The sequence below is a fragment of the Echeneis naucrates genome, chromosome 8, assembly GCF_900963305.1.
Source record: "Echeneis naucrates chromosome 8, fEcheNa1.1, whole genome shotgun sequence".
Taxonomy (NCBI): Eukaryota; Metazoa; Chordata; class Actinopteri; order Carangiformes; family Echeneidae; genus Echeneis; species Echeneis naucrates.
In genome coordinates this window covers 3,578,176-3,606,172 of record NC_042518.1, presented here as the reverse complement: position 1 = coordinate 3,606,172, position 27,997 = coordinate 3,578,176, and the positions used below count along the sequence as shown (strand labels likewise).

Below are 27,997 nucleotides of genomic sequence, written 5' to 3'. Positions count from 1 at the left end.
AAACAAAAAAAAAAAACAAAAAATGCAACAGCGACACACACAAAAAAAGAAAAGATGATTGCACTGGTTTGCTATGCAAGCACAGATGGGAGGACAGATTTGACAGTTTGACCTGGATTCAGCTTCTCAAAACTAAGTTATCCTGAAATAAAACCCACCGTGTGTTTAAGATAGATATGCACATTAAATATATGTGAAAAAAAAAAAACTAAACAAAACTGTAAAACTAAAACAAAAAACAAGTTAAAACAAAAAAAAAAAGTGAACCTCCCATACTGATCGGCGGGCACGCGCAAAGGAAGGAAAGAGGGAGGAAGCGGGGGCGCGCTTTCCGTGTCTGGTTAGTGGACTGACAGCCAGCTGTGCGGCTACAGCGACAACAACAACCGTACATTAGAGCCGTCTGATTCAGATCTCCTTCTTCTTCTTTTTCTTTTTCTTTTCTTTTCTTTTCTTTTTTTTTTTTTTTTTTTGTTGCTGTTGTTGTCGTCGTCGTCGTCGGGGAGTTGGTTGAAAAACGGATCCTCGGCTCGGACGAAAAGCTAACAAAACCAAAGATCACCGGCGGTTTGCGTGCTAGCTAGCAAGAAGAGCCTCCCTCCACCATGAACCCGCTGTGTAGCAGATGTAATCTAGTCGTTTACCCCACGGAAAAAGTCAACTGTCTGGACAAGGTAAGGGCACGAATAAACCTGCCTTTACTGCCCAGTTCTTCCCCGTAAGAACCACCAAGCCTATCCTCATCTTCCAGCCTGACCTGGTTTAGTTAAAACGACTCATGTAAATCTTTTTTTTTTTTTTTTTTTTTTTCTGTTAATGAATCGGAACAGGACCAACCGGACAGGTAGAGCGCTAGCTTGTCGGGCTAACGGCTAGCTAACGGCTGAGGAGGCGATGGCTAAACAGCGCTATATATGTATAAAAAAAATATGTATTTAAAACAGGGGAAATGCTCAGTATAGTGTCGACATACTGCTGATTTGAGTTGGATATTCATTTTTTTTTCTGGTTATTTAAGACAATAGCCCAGAGGTGGTGAAATTGGATTTACCCTCCGACAGCCGAAGCTGGTCTGGGCCTTGGCTTTGAGGAAAAACTGAGGGGAGCTTTTTCTCCGACCAGAAAAGGATTCAAAGGTTGAGGAGGAGTTTGCCTGATTTAATATTGTCAGGACTTGTGTCTTCTTTTTTTTTTTTTATCTAAAGGCTGTTTCAGTCCCTTCCCCAAAATCCAGATATTTAATGTCCACCCCTGTTGGAAGCAGCGTGCACTGATGTCTGTCTCCTTTTCACTGCCTAATCCAAGTCAGGGGTGATTACTTTTCAGTCAAAAGACTAATCTCACCCGAGGTGGTAATCCCATCAGTTTTACCTTCAGTGATTCAGCCCAGGTGGCTCATCTACATGGGAGAAACAATTGGAGTTAGCAATGATATGCTTGCACATTTTGGTCTGAGACCATTTTTGTCTGACAGGGAGCCTCAGGTGACCATGTTGCATTTATTAAAATCCTGCTGCAATCACTCCAGTGTGCAAAAGGAAAAAGCATGCATGCATGCATGCAACACACTTAATTTGCGAGGTGGGTGCGGTCTGCTTTGCCACCTATAGGAATTGCTATGTTTACATTCGACACAAAAGCGTGGCTCGGGGCAAGTGGATAATTTGTCTAATGGACGTTGGCTATTGAAAATCAATCCCTGTTGAGATGGCCTTATCAGTTGGGGTTGACAGACAAGGAGGACAGAAGAGAAGCATGCAAAGCACATTATCTAAAGTAACATCAGCTCCTGATTAGATGCATTACTTCTCTGCTGCTTGGATCGCTTGAATGCATCATGACTAATGTTTTCCCAAATTGCTCCAGGCTGGAATGGATTCACTCCCCAGAGCTGCCCCCCCACCCCCACCCCCCCGTCCTCCCCCCCTTCGCGCACAGGCGACCCAGGCAACCCTCAAGAGTCGTGCTAGCATGTTAGAGGGTTGTGAGGGTATTGATGAGAACCAAATTGCCACAAGTACAGCCTGAATGTGTTGTGGAATCTGGCCTGTAGCAGGGTGCATTCCAGCAGACAGACACTCCCATAAAACGTGCTCTGTCAGAGGCCCGCTGTGCTGTCTCCCTGCTCTTAACCAAGCACAGGAGAGTAGCCTGGCGACTGTCTTTGCTGCCATTACGCATCAGCGCTCACCCCTTCATACACGCCAAAACAACCTCCCCTTTCCCATCGCTGTGGCAAACACACACACACACAGCCATTCATTGTTTGAAGCGGTCGCGGCCACATTGGCTCTGGCTTTTTCCATGTGCTAGGCTAACTCATGTGAAGGCAGGAGTATAGCATGGTATTCCCAGCCACTGATGGACACCTTTTCACCTGACAGCCGTCTTCTATATTACACGTCCGTGGAGAGGCTGAGCCACAGAGGCTTGTTTGTCTGTTAGCTGCATTCCAGTATAGCAGGGCTGGGCCCAGGAGAGGGAACGGGCAGCCGAGCACATGCAAAGACAGGAAGTGAATTTCGTTTCAGGCTTTTGTTGGTGGTGGTTTAGCCTTATTTGTCTTCCCCTCAATACATAGGAAGCTTTGTTAATAGCAAGGAGATTATATCTGCAAATCTGCCTGAAGAATGAGACTCATACTTAACAGAGCTTTTTTGTTACTTGAGATGAGGACAGTCGTTGAACATTTGCCAAAAAACACTGCAACAAGGGACTAATGCACTATTTTTATTTACTAATGACTAATATGCAAACTGTCAGGCAAAATAGACTACAGTTAGTCTAATGTGGCAGGCCATGGTACATGAAATGATTTGTATGTGTGTCACTTGAAGATAAGTAACAATTTCCAGCACTCAGGATGTGTGTGTTGGAGATAAATTGAGAGATTTGTGTAGAGGGGTTAGGCTTGAAGCTCATCTGTTGCTGAAACACTTCTCTGCTGGAGGGTCTGTCTAGTTACTACCTCTACGTGCTGTCTGCTTTTTATATGCCTGCATTACAGATTCTGTTTCTTACAGCAGGTAAAAAGATGGCGTTCTTACGATTCATACGATTTATAAATATCTAACAGCAGACTTCCTTACTACCTTCACATTTTATCTCACAGCCTTATATTAAAAAAGTGTTCGTATCATTAATCTATCTACGCTTGATACCCTATAATGACAAAGCAAAACTGAACATAAACGTTTACAGCTTAATTTAAACAAAAAACCAATATATATCATACTGAAATAATTACTGACATAAAATTTTTCCAATGTGACTCCCATCTCTATTGACTATATTTGAGATGTTTCTACACCTTCTTTAGAGTCCACCTGAGGTGAATTTCATTTATTGGGAATGGTTGTGTGGAGGCTACCAAAACATTTCTGGTACCTTGAAGCAGAACAGACAGTGATCTCCACAGCTCATAAGTAGAAGTTTGAAACAACCAGGAATCTGCAGCACTTCACCGATCTGAGAGTGGCCAGACTGATGCCTCTCTCCAGTGAAAGCTTTGTGTTGTGAGGGGGTTTTTAAGTGGCAGGGACAGGGAGACTGCTCAGAGCTGAGAGAACGCTAAACAGAGCTAACTGTTTTAGGCCTCCGACTCAGCTCTAAGTTCACCTTCCAACAGGGCAGTGACCCAAAGCACAGGCAGGAGTAGATTACAAACAGCACTAAAGACTTGTGAGTGGCCCACAGACATCTTTTGAAAGACCTGAAAATGGGTGTCAACCAACCCCTCTGCATCCAACATGACGGAGCTTTGGAGAATCTGCAGAGAAGAACGACATCATATCCCCAAATCTAGGTGTACAAAGCTTGTTGAAGATTTAAGGCTGTAATCACTGCCAAGGTGTGTCTAAGGTCTAATGATCTTTCAGTTTTTTCTTTTTTGGGAAAAAGAAAAAAAAAAAACAACGTAAAATTCAGTTCTTGTTTCGTTATGAATTACTGAATATAGATTGATGAGCAATAAAACAAAAGATTTTGGTCTGAATACTTTGTAAAAAAACATTATATCAACGATTACGTATTAATATAATAACGTTAGCATCTGATTTATATGCTCTCCCTTAAGTATCAAATACAAACATTGCTGCTGGCTTTTAAAAATCTTTTTTCTTTTATTTTTGGTTGAATGAGCCAAATCAAAACATTAAAATGATTGTTTATTAACAGTCTTTGCATGGGCTCTTTCTGAGGGAGGCCCTTGTTTCATTTACAGCCTTTGCACAAAAAAGTAACTACAGGTTGGACTTTAGGACAGATTTTTATTAACTTTGACAGATGGGTGTGTTTGTGGAGATTTAGCTGGGTATGCTGCGGTGGCAGCTCGTCCTGATCTAAAATGTCCTGGCACATTTGACATCAGCTCAAATGTGTGTGGCAATTACATTTATCTCACCCAAGGAATATATCTGAAACTCACTATAGTGTTGCACTTCTTTCCTGTCCACTTTATCATTTAACTAGCAAGTTGATCAATGTGTCACTTGGCTTCGATGTGGGGTTTTTCTGGATATGATCTCAGCCTCAATTGTGTAGCTACTTTTCATACCCGGGAAATTGCCGGAAAAGGAGGTTAAAGGTCAAAATAGTACAGCATGCAGCTATGTACAGTTTCATTCTCTGTATTAAAGAACTTAAACATGTACCCCATGCTGATATGCAGAAGGTCACTAAAGCTTCACGTAATCCCAACAAATCCTTCCTGCTTTTATTTCAGTCTATTTCCGATGTTGTAATTCTGGTCTTGTCCAGTTGTTCTTGCTTGTACCGCCTGTGTTTCCAGTTTGAACACATCTCTAACCTCGACTTCAGAGGAAATTGTCTGCCGACTTCACTATCTTTAGTTAGATTATTCTGAGTGCTTATTCATATGACCAAGAGGTGAGGAATATCTCCAGCCACAACAGTCACCTCCCTTTGATGACTCACAGTCACAAACATTACAGTGAAAATCATCTGAGGTGTTGAGTCCACAGTGAGCTGTCAGGTACTTCTCCTTATGTGCATTTGTTTTTATCAGAAAAGGGAACTAGTGTATTTTGCTTTCCCTAAATTTTACAGCTTAATTAAAACCCTGCACACAAAAAAGCTGGACTTTCATTGTTGCAGTGCTTTAAAATTCAAAAAGTTTTTCTTCACAGTAGTGGAAACAGGATTGGGCATTTAGTGTAGTGAATTTATACAAACAATTCATGACCAAAGAAAAGTGTTTTGACTCTTCACCTCTGCCATGTTTCTGAACATCTAGTGGCTGAGTGTACAGCAGCATGTGTAAGTAACTAAGTGCACATCACAGTCTGGAGTGGCTTGGAAAGTGTGTTAAGAGCAGACCCTTCTCCAGCATAGTATGTCTGTTCAAATCACTGTTTGCCAAAAAAAGCCCCCGGCGTAGGTAACAACTAATGGCATCATGTAGGCTAATAATTAACCGGCATGCTTTCATGAGTTATTGTTTCCTCTATTAGCACCAGCCAGATGTGGGCACTTTGTCTTTAGGCATGTACCATTTTTCACAAGAATAATCTTTCAGGCTTGCACATACACAGCTTTTGTGTGTGTGTGAGAGTGTGGGATTTTTGGTTAACTTGACCACTATTGATTGGTGTAGCTTCTTTCCATCCATCGGCCCAATCAGCATCTGAAAGCAAAAAACAAAGTGCTTCAGACTGAAGTTAATTGCTACTGAGTTGACCAAGAGGAATGAAATAATTCATTGAGGTCCCAAGGGATCTCCTTGGGTGTTGCAGCACGCTTAACTCCTCTGATGCATAATGTGGTGATTACCAAGAACACTGGAGTGTGTAAATTGATCTAAAACAGCATATAGTTTGTATAGATACAATAATATTTTCCAAATATAATAATGGCACGATATTTTCACAAATTCTCGATTAATCAGTAGGAAAAGGACACACCAGCTGTGCCCATGTAAATTAATCTTCTCTGAAAGTCAATTGACACATGAATACCCAAACTAAAACAGAAACAATGTCAGTTAGTCAATTGTCAGGAAATGAATCAGCAACTATTATGAAAATTGATCAGACGTTTAAAAGTTTCAGGTCCTCGCATGTGTATATTTGCCAGTTTCTTTAAAGGTCTGCTGTGATAGTAGGCAAAATTTATTTAGGTTATTTTTGGTCATTTTAAGCCATTAGCTTGGGCTTCACACTAAAACAGAGCACATATTTCAGCATTTTCTGATCTTTTATTCTTCAAACGACCACTCTATTAATTGAGAAAATGTGTTATTTATGATGAAAATACTTGGTTACATGTTGTTTTTCGTTTATAAAAATTAAATAACAATAATGGTTTGGTAAATGTGCCACGGTGTTTGGTGAACCAAAACAAGTGAGTAATTTACTCTGTTTAGATTATGCACTAATGTTGACAGACGAAGCAGTTGACACAACAGGCCTGCAGCATTTTAATGCCTCAAGCAGGGAATGTGTTTGTCTCCTATCAGTCTGCAGTTGATATGTGAGAGCACGTCTCTGGTTAGACTCTCACTAACCGCCTCTCTGTGTGTGGCTGGGTGTGTGTACATGGTGTCTGAGGTTCTGTTGACCTCCCATGTAACTCCAGGGTGTTTTGTTCAGACCAACTTGTGTTCGATTCTCATGGAGATGGAACTGTGAGGCTGACTGAGCATTTTAGCTCTTGATTTGCTCCTGCTTGCCCTGTATCACAGATGACGTGACATATAACCTACATACAGTTATACACGCATGCACGCCCATGGATGTAGACGGGCTTACCCATGTGCCCTTGAGCTGCGTTGATGTAGGGAGGCAGTGCCTTTTTTTTTTTTTTTTTAATGGGTGTTTTATTTCTAGGGCTTCATCTCTGCAGTGTCCTCATTTTCCATCTGACTGCTAGATCCTGCTTAGCACCAAAGAGCCAGGTTTTCCTGGAGCTGGATGAAGCTAACTGCTGGATGGCCTCTGTAGCACTCACATTTGGGATGTTTCTCTCCCCCACATGTCTGTTCTCTCTGCTCCCTTCAGCATGCATGGGTGTTATCAGACAGTTAATAGTAGTCCCAGTCCAAATGGCTTCCCACCAAATGCTGTATATTCACATTGTGTCTACTGTCGAGGTTCAGATGAGATGGTCAGTTCACGCCTGGTATTAGATGGTGGAGAGTGACCATTTGTTGGGATTCACTTCCCTTTTCACATTTGATTATATCAGTGTGATGTTCAGTCACACTTACAGGCTCTGCCTCTTTTAACTTAATGTGTACTGAATAACATTGTTCAGACAACTCCTCTAAGCTGTGAGGGATGTATTTAAGTTTTAATATTCACAGTACAGTGTAAATGTGGACACGCACAGCCCTGCCTCCATACAAATGAGGCCTGAGTGATCCTTAGAAACGCCTGTTATTTGTTCATATAAGATCAGGGTCCCTGTTCACCTGAGAGGGTCATGTTCTCCATATGAAGGTGGGAGGTCAATAGGGGTTATTCTGGAAGAATGTGGGTTAACAGGTTGGGCAAGGCTCAGAAACAGTTTTCCAAACAGTTGCCTTCAGCAGGGTTGTTCTCTGGAGTGGACCCAAGGTCAATATTTATTCTAGGCAACAACAGTAAGTATCAAAGTTCAGGCTCAGCTGATAGACTCACCTTTCTCCCCCAGCCATTTGCATTCTAACTTCTATATGACGATCACATTGTGAAGGGTCATCTCGATTGACCATTTTTACAGATGTAGAGAAATGGAATGAGGGTGACCGCAGCTGTGGAGGATATCATATTGAGTTGTTGCACTATAACTAACTAAACCAGACAGTATGCATACATAGATATCAGCCACCACAGCTGCAAATCAGCTGAAGCTACAGGAAATGGAATCTGCCTGCAGTATGCTGTTGTTTGCAAAGGGATTTGCTGTTGCAATAGCCAACACAATGGAGAGGAATGGAAAGAGTGAGACGATATGTCCATCCGCATCTCCCTCAGGCCTTGATCAGGCTGTAGTGGGATAAGGAGTTTGCATTGGGAGGCTTGGCCCGCTCTGTTTGGCTCTGGATCACAGGCCTGCTAAACAGAGCCCAGACTTTGTTTTCACTGTGAGCCTCTTCTTTTGTGTACCTCAGTAGATCATTGATGGTGCAAAGCTACAAACATGCAATGAAGACACATAGATACACTTGCTTGTTGTAGGTGCATACCGCCCTGTGTGGTCCATTACATCCAGGCAGAACAGAGAAGGCTTTTGTTAAAGCCATCCAGAAGCCATATTTTATATCATTCAGTAATGGAAGGAAGGATGTGTGTTTTGCCATGATTGTGTCTAGTGTCCATCTGCAGCTTTTACAAACCTCCACATCCTGGTGATTAATGGCCACCTTTGTATCACTGCTGTAACACATGGTAGATTATCAAACAGTGCCAATGCACACACAGGGAAATGATGTGTTTTTCTGTCAGTATTGTTCCACTTTTTATCTTGGGAAGACTGTGTGGAATCAAACTCGCATTTCTGTGTTTATGAGAAAAACATTGAGAAAGTGGTGTTGTATTTGCATGTGTTTCTGCTCATTTATTCTCTGTTTTGAATCATCTTTCTGTGCTCTGTGCTGTTTGTTTGCAAGATTAGTATTTTGTGTGTGGGCAATTGGTGTAGAAAGTGATAAAGAGTGGGTGAAAGAATGAGAGGGATGGCAGAGTGCCCCAAGGCCATGTTAATAAGGACTCCCTCTTTCTTTCCCTCCCATTCTTTCGTTCCCTCTCCATGTCTTTACGCTCCTCCCTCCCTTCCCCTGATGATAGTGGGAGCAGCCAGATCATTGCTTCACACTCTAGCGTTTTCTCTCTCTCTCTCTCTCTCTCTCGCCTACCCCACCCCTGCTTGTTCCCTTCCTCTAGCTCTCCCCAGCTCCTTTCTTTCATGTTTCGTCGCTCTTTTCAGTTTCCTCCAGTCCTCCCTCCCTCCGTCCATCCCTCTTTGAACCCTCAGGCCGCAGATCAACCAAGTGCCAGGAGAGAAAAGGAAAGGAGAGGGAGAGGACTGGTGGGTGGGAGTAAGGGAGGTAGAGGCAAAGCTTCTTCTGAAGATGGACATAGGAGCTATAGAAACATGCAGGCCTGTTGTGGTAAACAAACTAACAGGGAGGGAATCAAATGGTGAATTACAGACCAGCCAAAGCCTCAGCAGCACTAAATGAAAACACCTCTGTAGAAAACAAAAACCAGACATCCAAGCTCATTTTCTAATCTCAGAGGGATGGAAGTTGATGTCAACAATTGAGTCGGCCAAAAACTAGATGCATGCTTGTCTGTCAAAGATTTGATAGACCTCCTTTTACTGTTAACAGCTTCTGATTATAAATAGTAACCATTCAGTGTGTTCACCAAAGGGGAAGTTGGTTTTCTTTGTGACTGCTCAGTGCATGCATACACAGACTACGGTGCTCTCAGATTGCTTCACTCTCAACAGTCACTATTTTTTTAAACTGGGTCCAACTCCTGTCCCTGTGAGACCTCAAGGGAATAGAAATTAGTCCTGGACCAGCTCATTCAATCAGCCTTCCTGTGCTTGTTGGTTTACGGTTTTCATTATGTGTTTCTGTTTGTTAGGTTCTCCATTTTAGGGAAATAAGTCTCCCCCTGTTTAATATTTTGTCTTATGTCTTCTTTTTTTTTTTTTTTTTTGCTTTTTGACAGTACTGGCATAAAGGATGCTTCAGCTGCGAGGTCTGCAAAATGACTCTAAACATGAAGAATTACAAAGGCTTTGAGAAGAGACCATACTGCAATGCGTAAGTTACCCGTAACTCATTACACTTATTTTATGTATCGCGCATCATGTTTTATGCCAAACCCCAATGCCCGACACCAGTATTTTAATCTGACCTCATACTGAAACAGGAATCCCTAAATATGTGTTTGCATGTTGCAACCCCAACTACGGCCCCTCTCTCCCTCCTCTGCTATTTATCTGTGACTTTTCCAGCTCCCCCCTCAGAGAAAAGGCCTATATGTGGTGTGGGAAAGTGCCTCCATCCCTCCTCCTCCTCAGTGGGGGAGGAGGAGAGAAGAGGGGTAATGGGGCATCAACAAAGGAAATTCCTAAAGTTCCTCTAGAGTGACACAGGCAAACTCTGAAAACTAGCATGTCCACTCACGCTTCAGCACATAACCACAGGACGAAGGGCTCATCAGGAATCCGCGGAATCCCCCTCTCTCCTGTTACTTGTGATCATTTTCTCCTCCTCTCTGTGTATTTGTGAGAGCGAATGCATGCTCTGAGCAGAGAGGAGGCGTTGGTTTCGTGTTCTGACAAGCTCCTTTGCATTTTTCCTTAAATGCCATTTTATTGCCAGGGAAGTAAATCAAGAGACCTCCTACTATTGTTGTATTCAACCTCAGTGGAAACTGTGGTTGGCTGTTGTCTCCAGCATTTGTCTTCTGTTATGATTAACACCAGGGAAAAATCATTTGGGCCTGAAGTAAAATAAAACGTCACCTGTTTTTTTATTTTCTCCTCCTAAAGCATGAGAAAAAACTAAGGAACATTTTTCCCATACATGTGCATCCCAATTGCATTATTGCCTGACTCAACACAAAACCACACAAAGCAAATTTTTATCTTGCTGTATTCATGCAAATTATATTTATGACTAAGTTTATCAGCCGCAAACAGGCAATAAACATGCACGCTACAGGTGTTGGCAGCTAGTCAATACTACACAACATCAGGGTGCAAACTGATTTCAAATGACTTCAGGAACTTTCAAAGAATTCTAGGAATGATTCCAGGAACTTCTTATGTTTTCTTCCCTCCCTCGTTGATGTTTTTCTTGGCTTTATATTTTCACTAAATTGAGTCATACCATTTGGGTTAACTGATTCTTTCTCTCTCTAGTTTGAACATTCCTGGGCCCATGAAAGATTGGTCTGGGAAATTTGTCAAAGAAAAAAAAAATTTACTCTACAGATCTGATATGTAAATCTCCGTACACTCATGTAAATAATTTCCAGGTTAAGCAAATGTGTCGGATCTGTTTCTGCAGCCACGCCATGCCATGCATCTGATATAAAGCCACTGAACCAACATGCACACGTGTTACTTACACCAGTACTTTTCCAACTGTGAAATTGAAAGACAAGTAATTAGTGTGTTGATTATTTGTCACTGCACCGGAATGGAATTTGCTTTGTCAGAGGGCAAAGATTTTAGCAATGAAAGGTCCACACCTATTGCACAGTCATGACAGAGTCCTGCCTCACCTTCACAGGCATTTTCACCTGTGTTAGATTTGCTTCATTGACATCTCTCTGTCAACCTGTCACAATTGCATAATTTAATTTAAAGGTATGAGGTTTAGTGGCACAAGCCATTTTCAGCATAGCTCTGCTCACATGTTGAATTAGCCAGTGAAAACCTAATTGTAAACTGGATGTAAGGTGATGGAGTAAAATGAATTTCAGATGGTAGCGGACATTACTGTCTTCAAATTTGTTTCTTTGGTTTGGTGTTTCACTGCGACCCGCCACCACTGCCCCCCCCATCCAGTCTTTCCTATCTATGGTGACCACCTAGAGCAGGTGTTCTCCCGCTATCACTTTTGTTTACACATTAAAGTGCTGTCATTTTCTCCCATTCCTGCTTCTGATGTTCTTGCCATTTGCTTCAACAGCAGAAGCAAGGCCCTCCATAGCCTGTTTATTACGCCTCTTTCCGTTTGTTTGAAACAAGCCTCATTTGAGTAAACATCATCAGGGGAAGAGCCTCCCCACTTCAGGATAGGAATGCAGGCTACGTTCTCTGTTATTATTCTGTGGGATAACTGCTTTATCATTACTCCTCTATAGTTGTCCTTGGTAATGGATATAGGAGTTGTTTGTTTTCACTGTATTCCCACCCACTTCTTCCTTGAGAGTCCCATCCCTGATTAGATGCAAGAGTCACTTGAGGGGATTGTGGGATATTTAGTAGGACAGATAAGTAGACAGAAACAAAATGCATTTCCCCTGGAGTCTGTGGGAGCCGTTAGTGGGATGCTGCCTTAATGACTGTTAGACAGCAGGTTTCCAATTTAATGTAAAGACCATCAGTGGGCAACTCCACTGGCTGTAATAAAAAGTCAGATTGCATTGAAGTCTATGTGAAGATGGTCCTACTTCCCACTTGATTTATGTCTGAGTTTATCATCTCACTCTCTAGTTTCCAGTCCTTTTAATACAACATGACTCTCATTCTTTAAATTACAGTCCCATTTAGAGGCCATATAGAACGGTATACATTTTGACTGAGATACCACATAACTGGCAGACCGTATCACCCAGTCAGGATAGAGTATGTCAGATCCACCTGTCACTCCTTCCTAGGTACATGTTTTCCTCCAAATATGGTTTTCATGTGGTATCAAAAAGCCGAGGTGTTGACGGCTACATCCCAGTACCGAGACTTGAAAATGGCAGTTCACAAACCAACAGTGACATCCTGGTGTGGCACTGCTGGTGCTGACTCTTTGTTATTGGAAGAGACCTTGTCAGTGAAATATCAACTGATTTCTGACACATAAGCCTCGCTGTGCAATAGATTCTGCCCATCATGTGGAGCTGATATCTCTGCCCATTGGTTGCCAGCTGACCTTCGTTAATGCTGATTCTACCAACTATAGCTCCTCCACCATGATGTGTGTTCTGATGACCCTTCAATCATTGACCTTGTTGAGTTGGATATTTACATGCCGATGACATGTTCAACCTGAATGATGCATTACAACCTTTCCAGCTCTTACAGGGTCAAGCCCGCCACAACATCTCCTGGTCCCACAATGCAAACAGACCTCTCCTCCTGCACAGTAGGCGGTTTGTGTGTGTGTTTTTGTGTGTGTGATTACACGTGCGTGGTCCCCGCCACTCCTGCACCCCGTAATGCCTCCCCTCCATTTTGATCACTCCCTTTTTTTTCTTTAAGCATTCACAGGGCTAACCGAGTTTGTGCATGTGTCACCCACTCCTGAGTCTTCTTGTGACTCACTCATACCATCAAACAGACGTGGAAGCACCAGCGTGGTTACACAGATGGACACACGTTACAAAATTCCACTGAATCACTTCGCTCATATTTGCGCAGCAATTTAGTGATCCTGAAGTGCAAGGACAGTGTCTGAAGCCACACTGAAGATGACTGGAGCACTCTAAATAAAGATGCTGAAGCAGAGGGTTTGTGTTCAAGCTACACACCCTCCGTCTCAGGCACACAGGGGTTGTCAGGTACAGCAACGCTCTGCCAAAGGAAGTGTGTTTCACCACAGACCAGACATGCCATGCTCCAAATATTTCCCAAGAAGCACAAAGGGGATGCCTTAATGCCTTATATGAGCTTAAAGACAGACGCAACGATTATGATGTATTCTTTAAAGTACCGATTACAACACTAATCATACTTGTGCAGCTGATGTGTAAGACATTAGCCTTACCATCAAAGGAGTGATGGATTTTCAATAATATGTCCGTCAGGCTGAAACTCAGAGGACCCTAAGATCAAATGAAACTGAAACTGAATCCAAATACAGATTTGAATTTACAGTGTCAGACTTTTAGATTCCTATTACGCACATTAATATGGATATTGGCTTGCAGAAGTAGAAGGGGGCTGTTGTCAAACAAATATAAAAGAACAGACTGTGTTCATCTTTTAAGTATGTAATTAAATATATAAACGTTAAAGAGTAGCTTCATTTGCATTGTTGTATTATCTTGTTCGCTGCCTGCCTGGCCTCACCTGGTGACACTGATAACCACAACCAATACAGTGCTAACTGCCATTTAAGGAAAATGAGTAACAGCAGCTGTAAATGCAGAGAACAAGTGTGCACAAGACCTCTGTGTGTGTTTGGATGGATGCTAGCAGAGGTTGAGTTTTGGGTGTTTTTTGTGAATCACCAGTTTCAGTCAACTTTTGGTTTTGTTCATTTCAAATTGTCATCTGGGTTTCTTTAATATACGTTAACAGAACTATATAAAAACATTAACCTCAACCCTTGGAATGTATGTATGTTTGTTTTAGTTTTTTTTAAACAACCATTATCACATGAGGAAAATGCTAATTCAGATTGTTTGCCATGTTGTCAAGGAAAGAGCAAACACATTGCCCAAATGGGTTACCCACAGGCACAGATAGCGGTTGAACATTTGTGAGGTCGCCCAACGCCCTGAGGCAGGTTGGGAACTGCAGTCCATATCAGCAGTTAGCTAATCTGTGTGAGGGCTCTTCCTCCTCCTCCTTCCCCTGCTGGATAGGAGCCAGGAGTTTTCACCGCCTTCCAGATCACAGTGTACTGGCAGGCTCCATTATCTGTGGACCTCAAAGCTACTTTTGCACAGAAGGCTCCAGCATATAAAAACTCCAACTTATGCTTTGCACGCACAATCAATAAGTAGGTGTGTGATGAATAAGTGCTGGACTGATGCTCAGTGTGCTGCATGTTGTGCACATTGTACATGATGCCAAGATTTGTGGTTACACTTGTGTATATTATTGTTTGTTACATTTATGTTTCAGACACAGCCTTTTGTTTTTTCTCTCTCTCTCTTTAACAGTCGGAGGTCGAGTGGTTACAGGTGTGCTGTAAAGAAAGAAAAGAAAATTCCCAGAATCCATAGAGAAAGGACACTCTCCTTCATGCTCTGCTGAAGGGGGGCTTTCCAATACATTGTTTACACCCACCCACTGTCTCTTTGACCCTGTTGCTGTGTCTGCTGCATGCTGTTCTTCTTCCTGTTATGTCCCATAGGGCCATGCCCATGAGTTTGTGTGTGTGTGTGTGTGTGCGCGCGCCTGAGTTTTGTCAGCTTGGAAAGATTTTTCCACACCTGCTATGGAGTCCCTCCAAAATTGTGCGACCTTGAGGATCTCGTCCCCTCACACAGCCCCTGCTTGCACTTCCTCTTTTTCAGACTACCTTGGCTCCCACTGACAGAGCATTGTATGTTACACTGACATGCCCTTTGTCTACAGGGGCTCCTATCTCAACTTCAGGACCACCTTGAATAACAAATGTCCCCACTGTGGGGCCACAGACTGCACACTGCTTGAGTTATGCTTTTTTTTTAGGGGGGGGGTGGAGGGGGTGTGTTTGTTTGGTCTCTTAGTCTAGGCTTGAGCATCACAGTTGGAGTCTGAGTAGAAGCTGGCATCTGCCTGTGTTAGTTTACTGTGTGCTGATGTTCTTTGCTGTTTTTTTGTTTTTTTTTTTTTGTTTTGTTTTGTTTTATAGACACTACCCCAAGACAAACTTCACCTGCGTGGCTGACACTCCAGAGAATCTCCGCCTCAAACAGCAGAGCAAGATGCAGAGCCAGGTATCTCCTCGTGCCAGCAGCTTATGGTTTACTCAATAAACCTAGCTGTGGAACACACACACACATATTTTTCACACATTGGCATCACTCCACAAGAACCAATGAAATTATAAGTGTAATTTGAAATCCGTGACTTGATTTAATCCTAAAAACTCATCTGGGAGTAAATACACAAAGCTAACATTCAGATAACATAATCAGTCTAATTCAGAGCCAGTTTGAACCTTCATGATAACCGCACTCTCAAAGCTTTAAGACATATCTGACAAGTAAGGGACATAAGAAGAGTGTTGAAAGGTCCATGATGGTAGAGAAAATGTTGCAGAGCCAAAAAGTTGTTGCTATGAATAAAAAGCAGAGATGAGCAGACCTTATATGAAAATGTCTGCTAACTTGTCTGTGTCTAATTGCAGTGTGAAAGAGTCAGTTTCATCTCCATGTTGTCCATGGAAGTGGAAACGAAAAAGAAAATAGTTCTCTTTAGATCATATAAGAAAGTAACGCTGTTTGAAACTGTCAAGTAGGATCTCACCAAAAGCACTTTCACAACTTTTTCTTTCCTTCTATCTCAACTTGAAAGACAATACAAGAAGCAAGAGTAGTGCAGTGTTAATCTCCTTCACAGTGAATATAATAAAAAAAAAATTTTTTAGTTGAGGTGAACTCTGGAGGAAGTACTGGCTTTCTGTTCAAAATTGAAACTCTGCCTAATAAGAACAAATTAGAAGGTACATTTTCTGTAGTAATTGAGCTTAATTGTGGCAAACAAATCAGAATAAAAAAAAAAAAGAAAAATTGCTCCTTGTCACTTTGGACTCTGTGGAAGATGGAGAGAGCAGGTGTGGCCAAAATATCTTATGAGATTGGATGCTTATCATTTAGCTGGAGTTTGTTGACAGATACCGGTCTCTAGATTCTCCTGAAAACTGAGCTAAATATAGTGTAGGAGTCCTTGTTTAACACGTTTCCCTTGACTGCTTCTGCCAGTGTTAATGTGTTAGCCTGTTATTTGTATGCCTTTTATGATCCTTGCAAACTTGATTATAGCCTCATAAATTTTGTTCTTGTTATACCATCCAATGACTCATAATGCAGTTTTACTGCTGCCATTGCTGTGTGGCCCACAACGGATGTACTCCTATTTACTCATCTTCGTTGCTGGGCCACCCAAGTTCACTAACATTTGATCCTCCTAAATAATAATAATATTCTGTAACCCCAGAAAGCATGGCTGGAGCTGCTTCTGCCAAAGCTAAACTAACAAAGACCCAAATATACTCAGACAAAAAAAAACCCTCATCAGACCAAAATATCCATCTGAACTGGGTCATGAGTTATTGCCTTAATAAAGACAGCTCTGATAGGGAGTCAGAAATTTATACTCACCATCTAGACTCCTGTCTGTAGTTAAAGGATGATCATATGTATAGATATATAGTTGGTAGCCTGGTCGCAGCAGACAGTCATCACCCCTAACGCATGTCATGACGTTTCACCTCTCTAATTCACACCATGCCATGAAATCTGAGCAATTTTTCTTAGTAGTCTAGGAACTAGAACTCGAAACAGGAAAACGTGCTCTGCACATTTGAATGAAAAAATTACATGACAAAAAAAAGCAAAATAGCAAAATAGAGAGCAGACAGAGCTTTAGATCGGTCGTCCTATCCAAACGTAAGTGTCAAACACTACATATCAGTCTGGAGTGAGTGTATGTGAGGGGGGCTTTTGTGGAGCGATGGGGGTGGAAGGACAGTGGTCATACAGGGAGGCCGATAACTGAGGGATTGAGTGACAGATGGTGTTTTCCTACAGTGTGCATCCTAACAGCCCCCTGCCATCACTCAACCATACATCAAGAGACAGTGATTATACAAATGGTTTACCATAAACAGTAGCAAAAGAAAGGGCTCAGGACAGAAAAGATGTTAAGAGGTTAATCTGATGATTTTTTTTTTTTTTTTTTTTTTTTTTTTTTGACAAATTTTTACAAAAGACCTTTTCATAATGTGCCGCTGCTGGAGGAGATGGGATGTTAAATTAGTTATATTCAACCCCAGGTGGGGTGGGGGGGGGGGGGAAACCTCAATAACCAAATTCATCAACTGAAACCATTAGACGTTTGTTTTGAAATATGAAGTGAGATAATTAACAGACAAAATGTTCTTAGTTATGTTAAGTATGGAAAAGGTTAGGGTAAGGTTAAAAACACTGCTAACTGAACCAGACTCCCTTAAGGAAAAGGCCATTTTTGAAGAACTTCCTGTTAACCACAAAATATTGAGCACAAGACCTGCAGTGAAAATTGTATTTGAAATTCAATTCAGTTCTTTGGACCAATTGAAAATAAAAACAGACCATGTTGCACAGTTATGGAAGAGCAGTTCATGTTCATATACTTAAATAATATCACAACAGCCTCTGTGGTGTCTGTGTGATATTATGCAGTGTTATTGTACTAACCACTTTTGTAAGGATGTTTGTAGAGAAATTCGGCTATCTAACCTCTCGCCATCGTCTCTGCTGCGTTGCTACGGGAACCCTATTGCTATGGTAGCAGGGCAGAGGTTTGTCACACCTCATTAAAAGACTTTGCAAGGGGAAGCAGAAAGAAACAAGATGGAGAGAGAGAGAAATAAAGAAACTGCGAAGAGTGAATTTTGGAAGAGAAGGAAAGCAATGAGGCACCCACGAGGGAGGGGAAAAAGAAAAGAAAAGAAGAGACAGGAAGGCACCAACATAGATGGAGGAGTGCAGGGCGAAAAAGGAAGAGATAAAAGTGAAATCCCTAGAGGAAGGGAAAGCAAGAGGAATGCAAATAGAAGCGGAGAGATTATAATGGGGTAGAGCTCAAGCTCCATGGGATGACTGCGTCTGTTGCTGTTAAGGCTGTAAAATATGAATGAATGAAAAAGAAGCAGGGAGACGATGAGAGTGGGTGGGGAAAGAAAGCACAGGCATGATTGGAGGAGAAGAAGCTGTTACACAGACCCCAAAAAGACAAAGGAGACAGACTGAGAAGTGAAAAAACGGGGGAGGATCCTACATTGACCGATGGGATCAGAGCAAGAATGAAAGGCGACGATGGGTCGAGGCCATATTAATCTTCTTCGTGACTTATCACTGTGCGCAGGACCTGTGTATAATTTCCCATGAAATGAAGTTCATCTATAGTTTTCAGCCAAATCTCTCGATGGATGTCACATCTCTGAGTCACTGGCATGTCACCGTGCCAGCACAAGGCGCAGAGAGATGAGAGGAGGATTGGTCAGCACTCTGTTCAGCAGTGTCAGACACTGTGTGGAAGTTGTGGGTGGGGATGGAGGCAGGCAGCTTTGTTTCCTGGTAATGGGCTGTGCAAGCAGGCAGATAGATTGTGCCATCAATGTGCAGGCAGGAGGGAGGATTTGGTGTGGAGACATTAAATTAAGTGATTTGTTATAGTTTATAGTTTAAATGTCACAGTGTGCGGCGCGGAGACCTGACAAGAGCCAGAACGTGTAGCTGCTGTTCCTTTGGCGTAAAAATGCACCTGACTTCTGTTTCAGTGTTTGTAAAGGCGGAGGACGTGGTTGTGGCCTCAGTTGGGGGGGGGGGGTGTGTGTGGGGGTGGATTTGTTCATTGTAATTTCTGATACGCATCTGACTCGGCATGGGCTGGACATTTCCTCTTCTGCCCTTAGGGTCAAGATTGGGTGGGAAGCTGAAAACGCACAAGCACACACACACACACACACACTTTGTCATTTTGTCATAGTCTACCTCTCATTTTGACCGTATATGGTTTCTGCCACGTCCTGTATGTTAGGCCTCCACTCCCAAGCAAACAGGAAGTAAACGTCACCACAAAAGACTAGGCAGCATATGTGTGGCCGACCTTACTTTGCTTGTGCACAAAGCACACACATACACTCATAATGCCTACTGAAGTCATGGTTCAACCTGAAGAAATCGCTGATTATTTTCAAACTGTGTGGGGAAGTACCGGCATTGCAGAAAGGTTATGACACATCAGCCTAACACACTGATGAACCCAGCAGACTGTACCAAAATGTTAAGAAAAGGACCGATGTAGTTCAGAAAGTGTTTGACAGAAGTGTTTATATTAGAGAATATGAAGCACACCATTACTGTTGAACCATATAGCTCAATAAATATCATTCACACAAATATTTATTAAATAAATCAAAATATCAAAATCTTTGTTAATGGTATACTCTTATGTTTCAAGAATTTCCATCAGCTGACCAATGTTGATATGAGCTATGAATATCACCATCAAATTAATTGTAATATTATTATAAAATTCCAGTTTTATGAAGACTATTACTGGTCTAATACAATAAAATGGACATAAATGGTCATAAAATAATTCTAGTAGCATTGTAGATTCCGTTACAATGCCCGTTCAAATTTGATGGCAGCCTCCCATGAGAAGTAGTTATCAGTACAATGTTCATTTTTAATCACGGATATATTTTGAGGATTTTCATGTCAGTTCTCTAACTGTGTCAAGCTGCAATAAAGTCAACAGTAAAACCATCCTTCCGCTGCCATAAAAGTGTTTTATTGAGCCAAGCACAACTCATTACAGCTCAGTATTGATCTGTTTGCCAAGCTATGCTCAACTAGTATGTGGACATTATTGCCACATGTACCAAAGAATAAAAAAGACTAATAATCCTAAAAAATGTTGATTATTCTATAGCCACATCAAGCAAGCAGATGCATATCTGTACGTTGGATGAATCTAGGTCAGTGTATCTATGAATAATAATTTCAGCTGCATTTGTTGAGGTTTCTTCATCATCTCACACTAACACATTGAAACTGTTCCACTGGTTGTTTTTTTTTATTCTATGCATTCAAATCAAAACTTACTTTTTTTTTTTTCTTTTTTTTTTAAAGCATGTTTCAACCTCGTCCTTTTTTCTCACTTGGTCTTGTTTACTCTGCAGGTTCTCTACAGGGAGGACTTCGAGAAGAATAAAGGAAAAGGTTTCAGCGTGGTCGCAGACACGCCGGAGCTGCAGAGAATTAAGAAGACGCAGGATCAAATCAGCAATGTAAGTGTCCGCTGCGGATCACCCCTCACTCTCTGCATCTGTCCATCATAACATGGATATGTTATACGTCTGTAATCTCTTATCAAAACAGTGAAATCAGGATTTGTTCTTTGGAGATTAATAAACATATGTGAGATTCACTTTCTTCCTGATATCACAGCTGCAAGCTAACTTGTAGACAGCTCATGCTGGTGTGGCATCCCAAAACTTTGTGCAAAACATAAATAACATAAAATCCATCATCAGAAACCACCAAAACTAAAGCAGTTTCTCTTTTTTGGGAGAGCTGACTCTCTTTCTTTCACTTCCTGTGATCAGCTGCACCACGTCCATTTCAGGCTTCACAGCTACCCGAGATTAAGATCTCAAGTTTTAATTATATTGCACTGTGGTTTTTTTTTGTGTGTTGCAATGTTTGTTTTTTGTTTTTTCTATATTCAAAAATCCTCCCACTTAGTACTGACATCATTAAATGTCCGATAGATTCCGTCTGTTCACGCTTCTCCTCACATATCCCTTTCCACATGGACTTTTTCCCCCCACCACTGTCCTCTCTCTCCCTCAGCTCCGGTTATCGATTTGTCATTTCTCTGTAAACACAGAACAGCAATGCAGAAATGCATGCAGTGTTTACCTTGTGTCCCTCAGACTGCTTAACTCAGCTGTAAAGGCCTTCATTTCCATGCCAAACATTGAAGCGGTCAAAGACGAAACACGCCGCCACAGCTCCGTGCTGGCCTGGCTAATGGTGTAATTAGTGTGGAGGGTGATGGGTAATTACTGCTTTCATAGGATGAAAGATGTTGCATGACTGAGATCAAGGAAATTTGCAAGATAGAGGAAGAAGACACACACACATATGACATGTTTACTAGTACACACACGAGCCACATGAAGATGGCAACCACATCATGGCAGGATGGATTCATACGAATCATGAAGGGTTTTTTTTTTTTTTTTTGACAGATGAATGCAACATCTGCTTGCAATCTGGCATCATTTGCAGCCAATCATAAGGGCACCTCTCCAAATGAATGTTACCCCCCCCCTTCCTTTCCTTGTCTTTCCTGGACACTAAGAAACAAACCAGTTTATGCAGCACCCTTCTCCAGAATACTTAATCTACCTCTACACATGTTTATTTGGTTTATGTTCTTAGTCCACTCTTTCATTTTCCATCCTTTCCTTTAAAAAAGTTCCTCAAAAAAAGAAGTAGCAACAGTCAGTGGGGGTTGAACGGGGGAATTGATTTAGTTTAGCAGCGACCAGAGCACTTCCTGTATACACACACACTCTGCTCCTTCTAAACAAACCAAAATAACCTCCTTCACACAGCCTCACTCAGCATATTGTACTTGAGTATTGGTTTGTTCTTTTAGTAACGCGCCTCTCTGTCCTCACCATCCCATCCAGTCTGGGAACACAGTGGTCGCTAACGACGCAGGCACAGTGGGGTCTTTGAGCCGGGGACAGAAACAGGGCTGTAAATCGTGATTGAGGCACTGTGAGTCAGTCTGTTATCAGCCTGGAAATGAGGCGGACGGGTTATTTAGAGTAGTTGAAGAGTCACTCAGTTTCAGTTTCACTAGTCTGGCCCTGTTTTGTGTTGTACCACTGAATGCGGCCTTTGTCACACCCACTGGAGAGGGAGTGGGGATATCATGAAGTCTTTGTACCTCCAGCTTTTCTTTCATTACCACTCATTTTATTTGCACTTTAGACCATTGTTATCTAAATGATTTAAGGTGCACTTTGAGGTCCTTAGTCATGAGTCCCACCTCCTCATCCTCGTTCAGTTCACTCCCCTTCCTGTTCACCTCACCTGGTCTTCCTGGTGTGTCAGCAAAGGTTGCTATGCAACTCTGAGCTCACCCTACATCCGGCCGCTGGGATGTCATTTCCCGTCAGCGTCAAGTGGCTTCCTGAGGCTTTGCTGCACTTTGTGCGCCCCACCTACCGCCTCAAATGAAGGGCTGCTGGAGAGCGCATGGGAGACCCCTGATGGTTAAAAAGTGAACTACGCACTGTGGCAGTTTATTGAGGGGGGACACCACACCTGTGGATTTCAAGTTCTTCTCAGGCTCTTAAAGCGCCGTTTTCACTTTAATAAATCTTAAATATTATTCTGAAAAGTCTTAAATATTTCTTCGTGTTTGCTGTAGACAGTAATGTTGGATAGAAAATGGTTTTGTGTGATCTGAGCAAACGTTGGCTGGAAAATCTTTTTTCCAGCCCATCTTAAATTTAATCCATATGTGGACCTTAAATCAAGTCGATTTATTCATTGTTGAATTCATCTGTTTTCTGCTGCATATCCCAATCCATGATTAAGAATTTACTAATTACAATTTTTTTATACTGCCATTTAAAAAGTGACAAAAATTTTATTATATTAATTTAAATTTAAATATAATTCAAATCGCAGAAGATGCACACACTCAGTGTGACTTAACACTGTGTCTGTTTATATCTTGCAGATTAAGTACCATGAGGAATTTGAGAAGAGGAAGATGGGAGGAGAGGCCCCACATCAGCCGAGCAGCCCAAGCCCAGGTGATTATTGTCAAAAAATACAAATTCACTCAGCAGATGCAGCAACAACAGCGGTGGCAGGTCGGGTTTAGAAACCCAAACTATTCACATGGGTTGACATCGCAGATAAAAGATGATGTGTGTTGACTTTCAGCCTAAATTGCCAGATAATTACATCAGACAGTTTGGCTCCATGAGAAACGTACACCAAGTGCTTTGTCTACATTTTCTTTTCTAAACTTCTCTTGTGTTTGGCTCCATCCCTGCCACAGGCTGTACAAGCTCATCACGCCACTCAGAGATCTTAGTCCTAACTTGTTTTGTCCCCTCCTCCTCTGCATTCAGCTATCTCAGTTATAAATAGTTAGATTGCTACAGAAATTTCACAGTTTCACAACTAGGAAAGTAACTCTGATGTTGCACAATCTAAACAGACATTTTCCTGGAGACTAAATGGTGTCTGGTCATGCTCAGACAAAAAACTTTAAGGTTTGATTAGTACTAGTGACATTATGTGACGTTTTTACTTGCAGCATATATAAAAAAAATAGCGGTGTGTCTGCAGATTCTACTCCACAGCCTGATTTACACTTAACCACAGAAAGGTATTGTTCTGTAGGTTGTGCAACAGGGAATCAACAGCCATTGGATGCACGTCTTGGCTTGACCTGTTTGTGAAATTCCTCCTTCCAAGGTTCAGTGCAGACGTCTGAATACATCTGGCACCAACTTTCAGCATTGCTGTTTGCATTGGAAGCTAAATACAAAAGAATAGATTTCCCAGATCTGTTGAGCCCCACTGAGAGAATTTATCCAAAGCATGTTTTGCAGCTCATTTATTTGCCTTCCTGTTTTTCTTCAGCAGCCTACCAGTCCTCTGCAGGATCTCAGAACTACAACTATGAACCTGCCCCTGAACCAGTGCGCCAGGCGGCTGGTGGCCCCCCTCCCAGTGCTGGGGTAAGTATTTTGCTGCGAGTGGAGAGGAAATGCAACTTGTATAACTAGTTTCAGAAGATGTTGTAATTTTTTTTTTTTTTTTTTTTTTTTTAATCAGTTGGCAAATATTTTGATGATTGGGCAATCAAGGGCTTCTTTTGTAAGCGAAAATACTAAAAGCTTTAGTTTCTCAAATTCAAATAATTGTAGGTTTTGTGGAAATATTGTGACAGAAAGAATATTTTGAGATTTTGGATTGTCAATCAGACAAAACAAGATATTTTAAGACATTAAGTTCGGCTTTACGAAGTCAAAATAAGCATTTGGTTCATAGACTTTTATTGATAGCCAGAACAATCCAACAAGAGAATCCAAAAACAATCCACAGATTAGATATTCGTTCAAATCTTTTTTAATAACATTTGAAGTCAGAAACAGGAACTGAGCCTTTCAAAGCCAACTTATCGCTGAAGTTTAGTGATAAGTGTGAAAACATTTTCTTATGTAAAAGATTTTGGCTGCAGCTGTTTTCTGTCCACAGAAGCGGTACAGGGCAGTGTATGACTACTCAGCCGCCGATGAGGACGAGGTGTCCTTCATGGATGGAGACGTGATCGTAGATGTGCAGCAGATCGACGAGGGCTGGATGTACGGCCGCGTGGAGCGCACCGGCCAGCAGGGCATGCTGCCCGCCAACTACGTGGAGGCCATCTGAGTGAGGAGGAAGGAGAGGAAAAATAAGAGGGAGAGAGAAAGAGGAGGTAGAGAAAGGGAGGGAAGGAAGGAAAGGAAAGGAAAAGCCTAGTGCCATCTCATCTTAATGCCGCTTTCTCTTGATTTTGCTCTTGTTCCCTAATCTGTCCTGTGAGACCTTAACCCCCACCCCCCCCCCGCCGCATCCTTACTCTGCTCTCCCTGCTCAGCTTGTCAACCACAGAAGCTCTCTATCTATCTGTGTGTCCCTCTTCTGTCTACCTGCTTGCCTCTCTGTCCGTCCGTCTGTGCTGATGTCTGTCTGTTTGGATGTTCATCATCCTCTTTATCTCCCCCCACCCCCCCACTTCAATCCTGGCTCCACTCTCGTACTGTCTCAAGTGGAAATTGAAAGTTTTAAAAAGATAAAACTCACAGTTCATCGCAGTCAGGTCATCTTCACACAGCTCCATCCTGGCTGTGGCACTTAACCATCATGCAAAAACTAAGAAGAAGAAAAAAAAAATGAAAGCCCCCCCCACCCACTCCGAAAGTCAGTCACCACAGCTGCAGACGTTATCCTGAGGAGGGAATAAGTTTGAGGTGTGGGTGGTTGTGACATTCTCATAGGCTTATTCTGGGTTTGTTTGGTTTTTGTTTTTTTTTTCTTTGTCTTTGTGTGTGACTGGAAACACAGTGTAGAATCTCAATCTGTAAGAACTAAGCTTGAATATTTTCGACTTGCGTACATTCCTTTAACCTCGAACCCTGTTGCCAGCTTATCAGTCTTAAACAGAGAGGTTTTTAATATATTTATAGTTGGACACGCCTCTCGTCACCACGGTGTGCTCAAGTAGGCACCCTCCTGTATCAGCACTGCATTGTGGGTGTCGTCGTGAAACTGGAAATCGCAGCCTAACTGTAGAACACCTCCTCGTCATCGCCTTTCTCTGGCGAGTCCGATACAGGAGGGATCAGGGACAAGTTACTTTACATTATCGAACATTATCAGTCCATCTCTAGTGGGTGTTCAGTCCATGCACATCAGTCCCTGGGTTGTTTTTTTTTTTTTTTTGTTGTTGTTGTTGTTGTTATTTTCAGCCTGAAAGCCTTCAGAAAAATTAGGTCCGGTGACGAAGGTTTGAGAAAGATGATGGAACAGTTCAAGTACAGTCCGTTCCCTCTTTGCTACAAATCCACAATCAAAGTAAATCACATTTGCAAAAGACAGGGCCAAGCACAAATCTATATTTTTTTTTTTATTTTCAATTTATTCCATTGTTCATGTGAGTCTTAATCTTTATTCTTTTTTTTTCATTTAATGTGAGGGAACTTGGCTGTGGTAAAATTTGGTGTCTTTTTCATGCTGTTCATCCCTTTTGTCTTTTTCTTGTTATTGTAAGAAACATATTTTCAAAAAAAATTATGAATAAATGTTAGTGTATTAAATAAAAAAAAAAAAAAACACAATTCAGTTTATGAATCAAGGCAGAGAAGTTCATCTGGACTAGTGCAGCTGCAGTATTAGATTGGTTGGGGGATTAATAAACCTGCAGTTTTAGGTCAGAGCAGAGCTAGAAGCAGGTTGAAGAAATCAGCCGAGTGCTCGAGGCCTTCAAGCCTGTTTCTGACCAACATATCTACTAATGCTGTTTGTTATTCCTCGGCTTCTCAGAAAGCATTTATTGAAAGCTCTGTTCACTAAGACATCCATAAACGCAGGTGTCTTTGGTCCCTCTTGCAGGCGGACGCCCCGCTACAATCAGACTATTTTTGATATCTGAGCAGAAAATCAGCCAGAACGCTACCAGCATTTTGTTCGTCTGTTGTCACGAAAAGTAAAGAAGTTTGGTTCATAAACACAAAATCAAGCATTTAAGTTGCTGGCTGTTGCTCAGAAATGCTGCATCATTCCTCCTCTCTAGATATTGTATTTCTGTGAGGACCATGCCAGACTTTAAACATGATATCCTACTATCTTTGTGGTGTAAATAATCCCATTTAACCCCCCACCACCACCATTGTGCCACACACACACACGACTGCCCCGTTTCTTGCCGTTTCATTCTCCCATGATGCACTGTGACAGTCACAGACACGAGCGATCAGGATCACACTTACAGGTGTGGCGGGTGGGAGGGGCCGGACGTATTTCAGCTTTATTAAAAGAAACCAGGCTCTCACTATGTAGCTAGATGACATTGTACAATTGTATATGTATCATAAAGGTAAGTTAGGGAAATGTTTTTACAGGTAACAGTGTAGAAAAGAAAAAAAAAAAACAGCGGTGCTTTTTTTTTTTTTTGTGTGTGTGTGTGACTGTGGTCGAGGGGAAGTGATGTTGAAGAAATCCAGTGTGGTGCAAGTTGTGCGTTGGTGTTGAACATTCTTAAAATTTTTGCAACTTTCCAATGTGAGGAGTAGTGACAGTGCTGATGAAAACGATTAAAAGAACACCTCAAACTGGTCAGCGGGTCGCCAAACAAAACGAATGAACACACCGTACAGTATGTGTGGCTGCATTTGACATTAACCTCTCTGCCGTTTTAGAGCTCGAGGTGGTGTGTCTCACAGGAACTGAAGAGTTGGAGGGTCAGCTTGAAGTGAAATGATTGTTTGTTTCCGGCTGGCGAGGATGTTTTTTCCAAACTTTAATAACAAAGCTACTCTGCGGCTCGCATCCAATCCAAGCTTTCTTTCATCTCAGGGTCGTTGGCGTTGGTGGTGGGTGTCCTGGATGAAAGGGGACAAAGACAGCCAGTGTAGCTCAGGATGGATTTATTAAGGCACCGTCAAAACTTGAGCATGTGGTGAGGAAAGTGTGCAAGGCTGTCGGGGGGTGGGGGGGGGGGGGTGATCTGATGCTCTTAATCCCCCCAGCTGTGAGTTAGGGCAAGTTGTTTGTCTGACCTGGATATTAGTCAGGAGTGAATCTCTGTACAGCTCCTCCGCGCCGCCATCTCTCATCTACTGAACGTCATATCAAAACCCCGTCTCCAGTTGGTCTCTCTGTCCAGTATCTTGTCCAGCCGCCTGCTGCATCCCCTCTTACCTTCAGCCTTCATCATAGGCTACTTTGCTTCTGATGAATCACCCCCCCCCCACTCCCCACCCTTTCCCCCTGCTTCTATGATACTGGTTATATACTGTAGACTTTGCAGTGTGAAATCATGTAATCCACAATCACAGGTTTAGCATTCAAAAACCAGTTTTGTGCATTCCATCTTAAATCGTTTTGTTTTTGATATAATTTTGTTATTTTTTAAATAAAAAAAATAAAGATACCATATGCATATTGACATAAGTGTGTACTCAAAACTCCTACTGAATACACGCTCAGAATAAGGACCTGATATCATCTCCTGGTTCCCTGTTACAGCACTTCAAATTGTACTTATGATTCTGCAGATTCAATAAAATGTCATTTTTCTCAGA

The 27,997-nt window shown here is 42.0% G+C and overlaps 1 protein-coding gene across 2 annotated transcripts; it reads left to right on the top strand.

Annotated features, from left to right (window-relative positions):
• Positions 1–449: 449 nt before the first annotated feature.
• lasp1 (LIM and SH3 protein 1) lies at positions 450–27,997 on the top strand. 2 transcript variants are annotated; one of them, XM_029507908.1, is made up of 7 exons: positions 450–674; positions 9,681–9,775; positions 15,248–15,332; positions 20,291–20,398; positions 22,876–22,951; positions 23,796–23,890; positions 24,411–27,997. In XM_029507908.1, exons 1-7 carry the CDS (start codon positions 606–608, stop codon positions 24,582–24,584), a joined length of 702 nt encoding a protein of 233 aa, XP_029363768.1. In that variant the 5' UTR covers positions 450–605; the 3' UTR covers positions 24,585–27,997. The 2 variants fall into 2 exon arrangements, with proteins under 2 accessions (XP_029363768.1, XP_029363767.1); XM_029507907.1 differs by having other exon boundaries at positions 451–674; positions 23,793–23,890.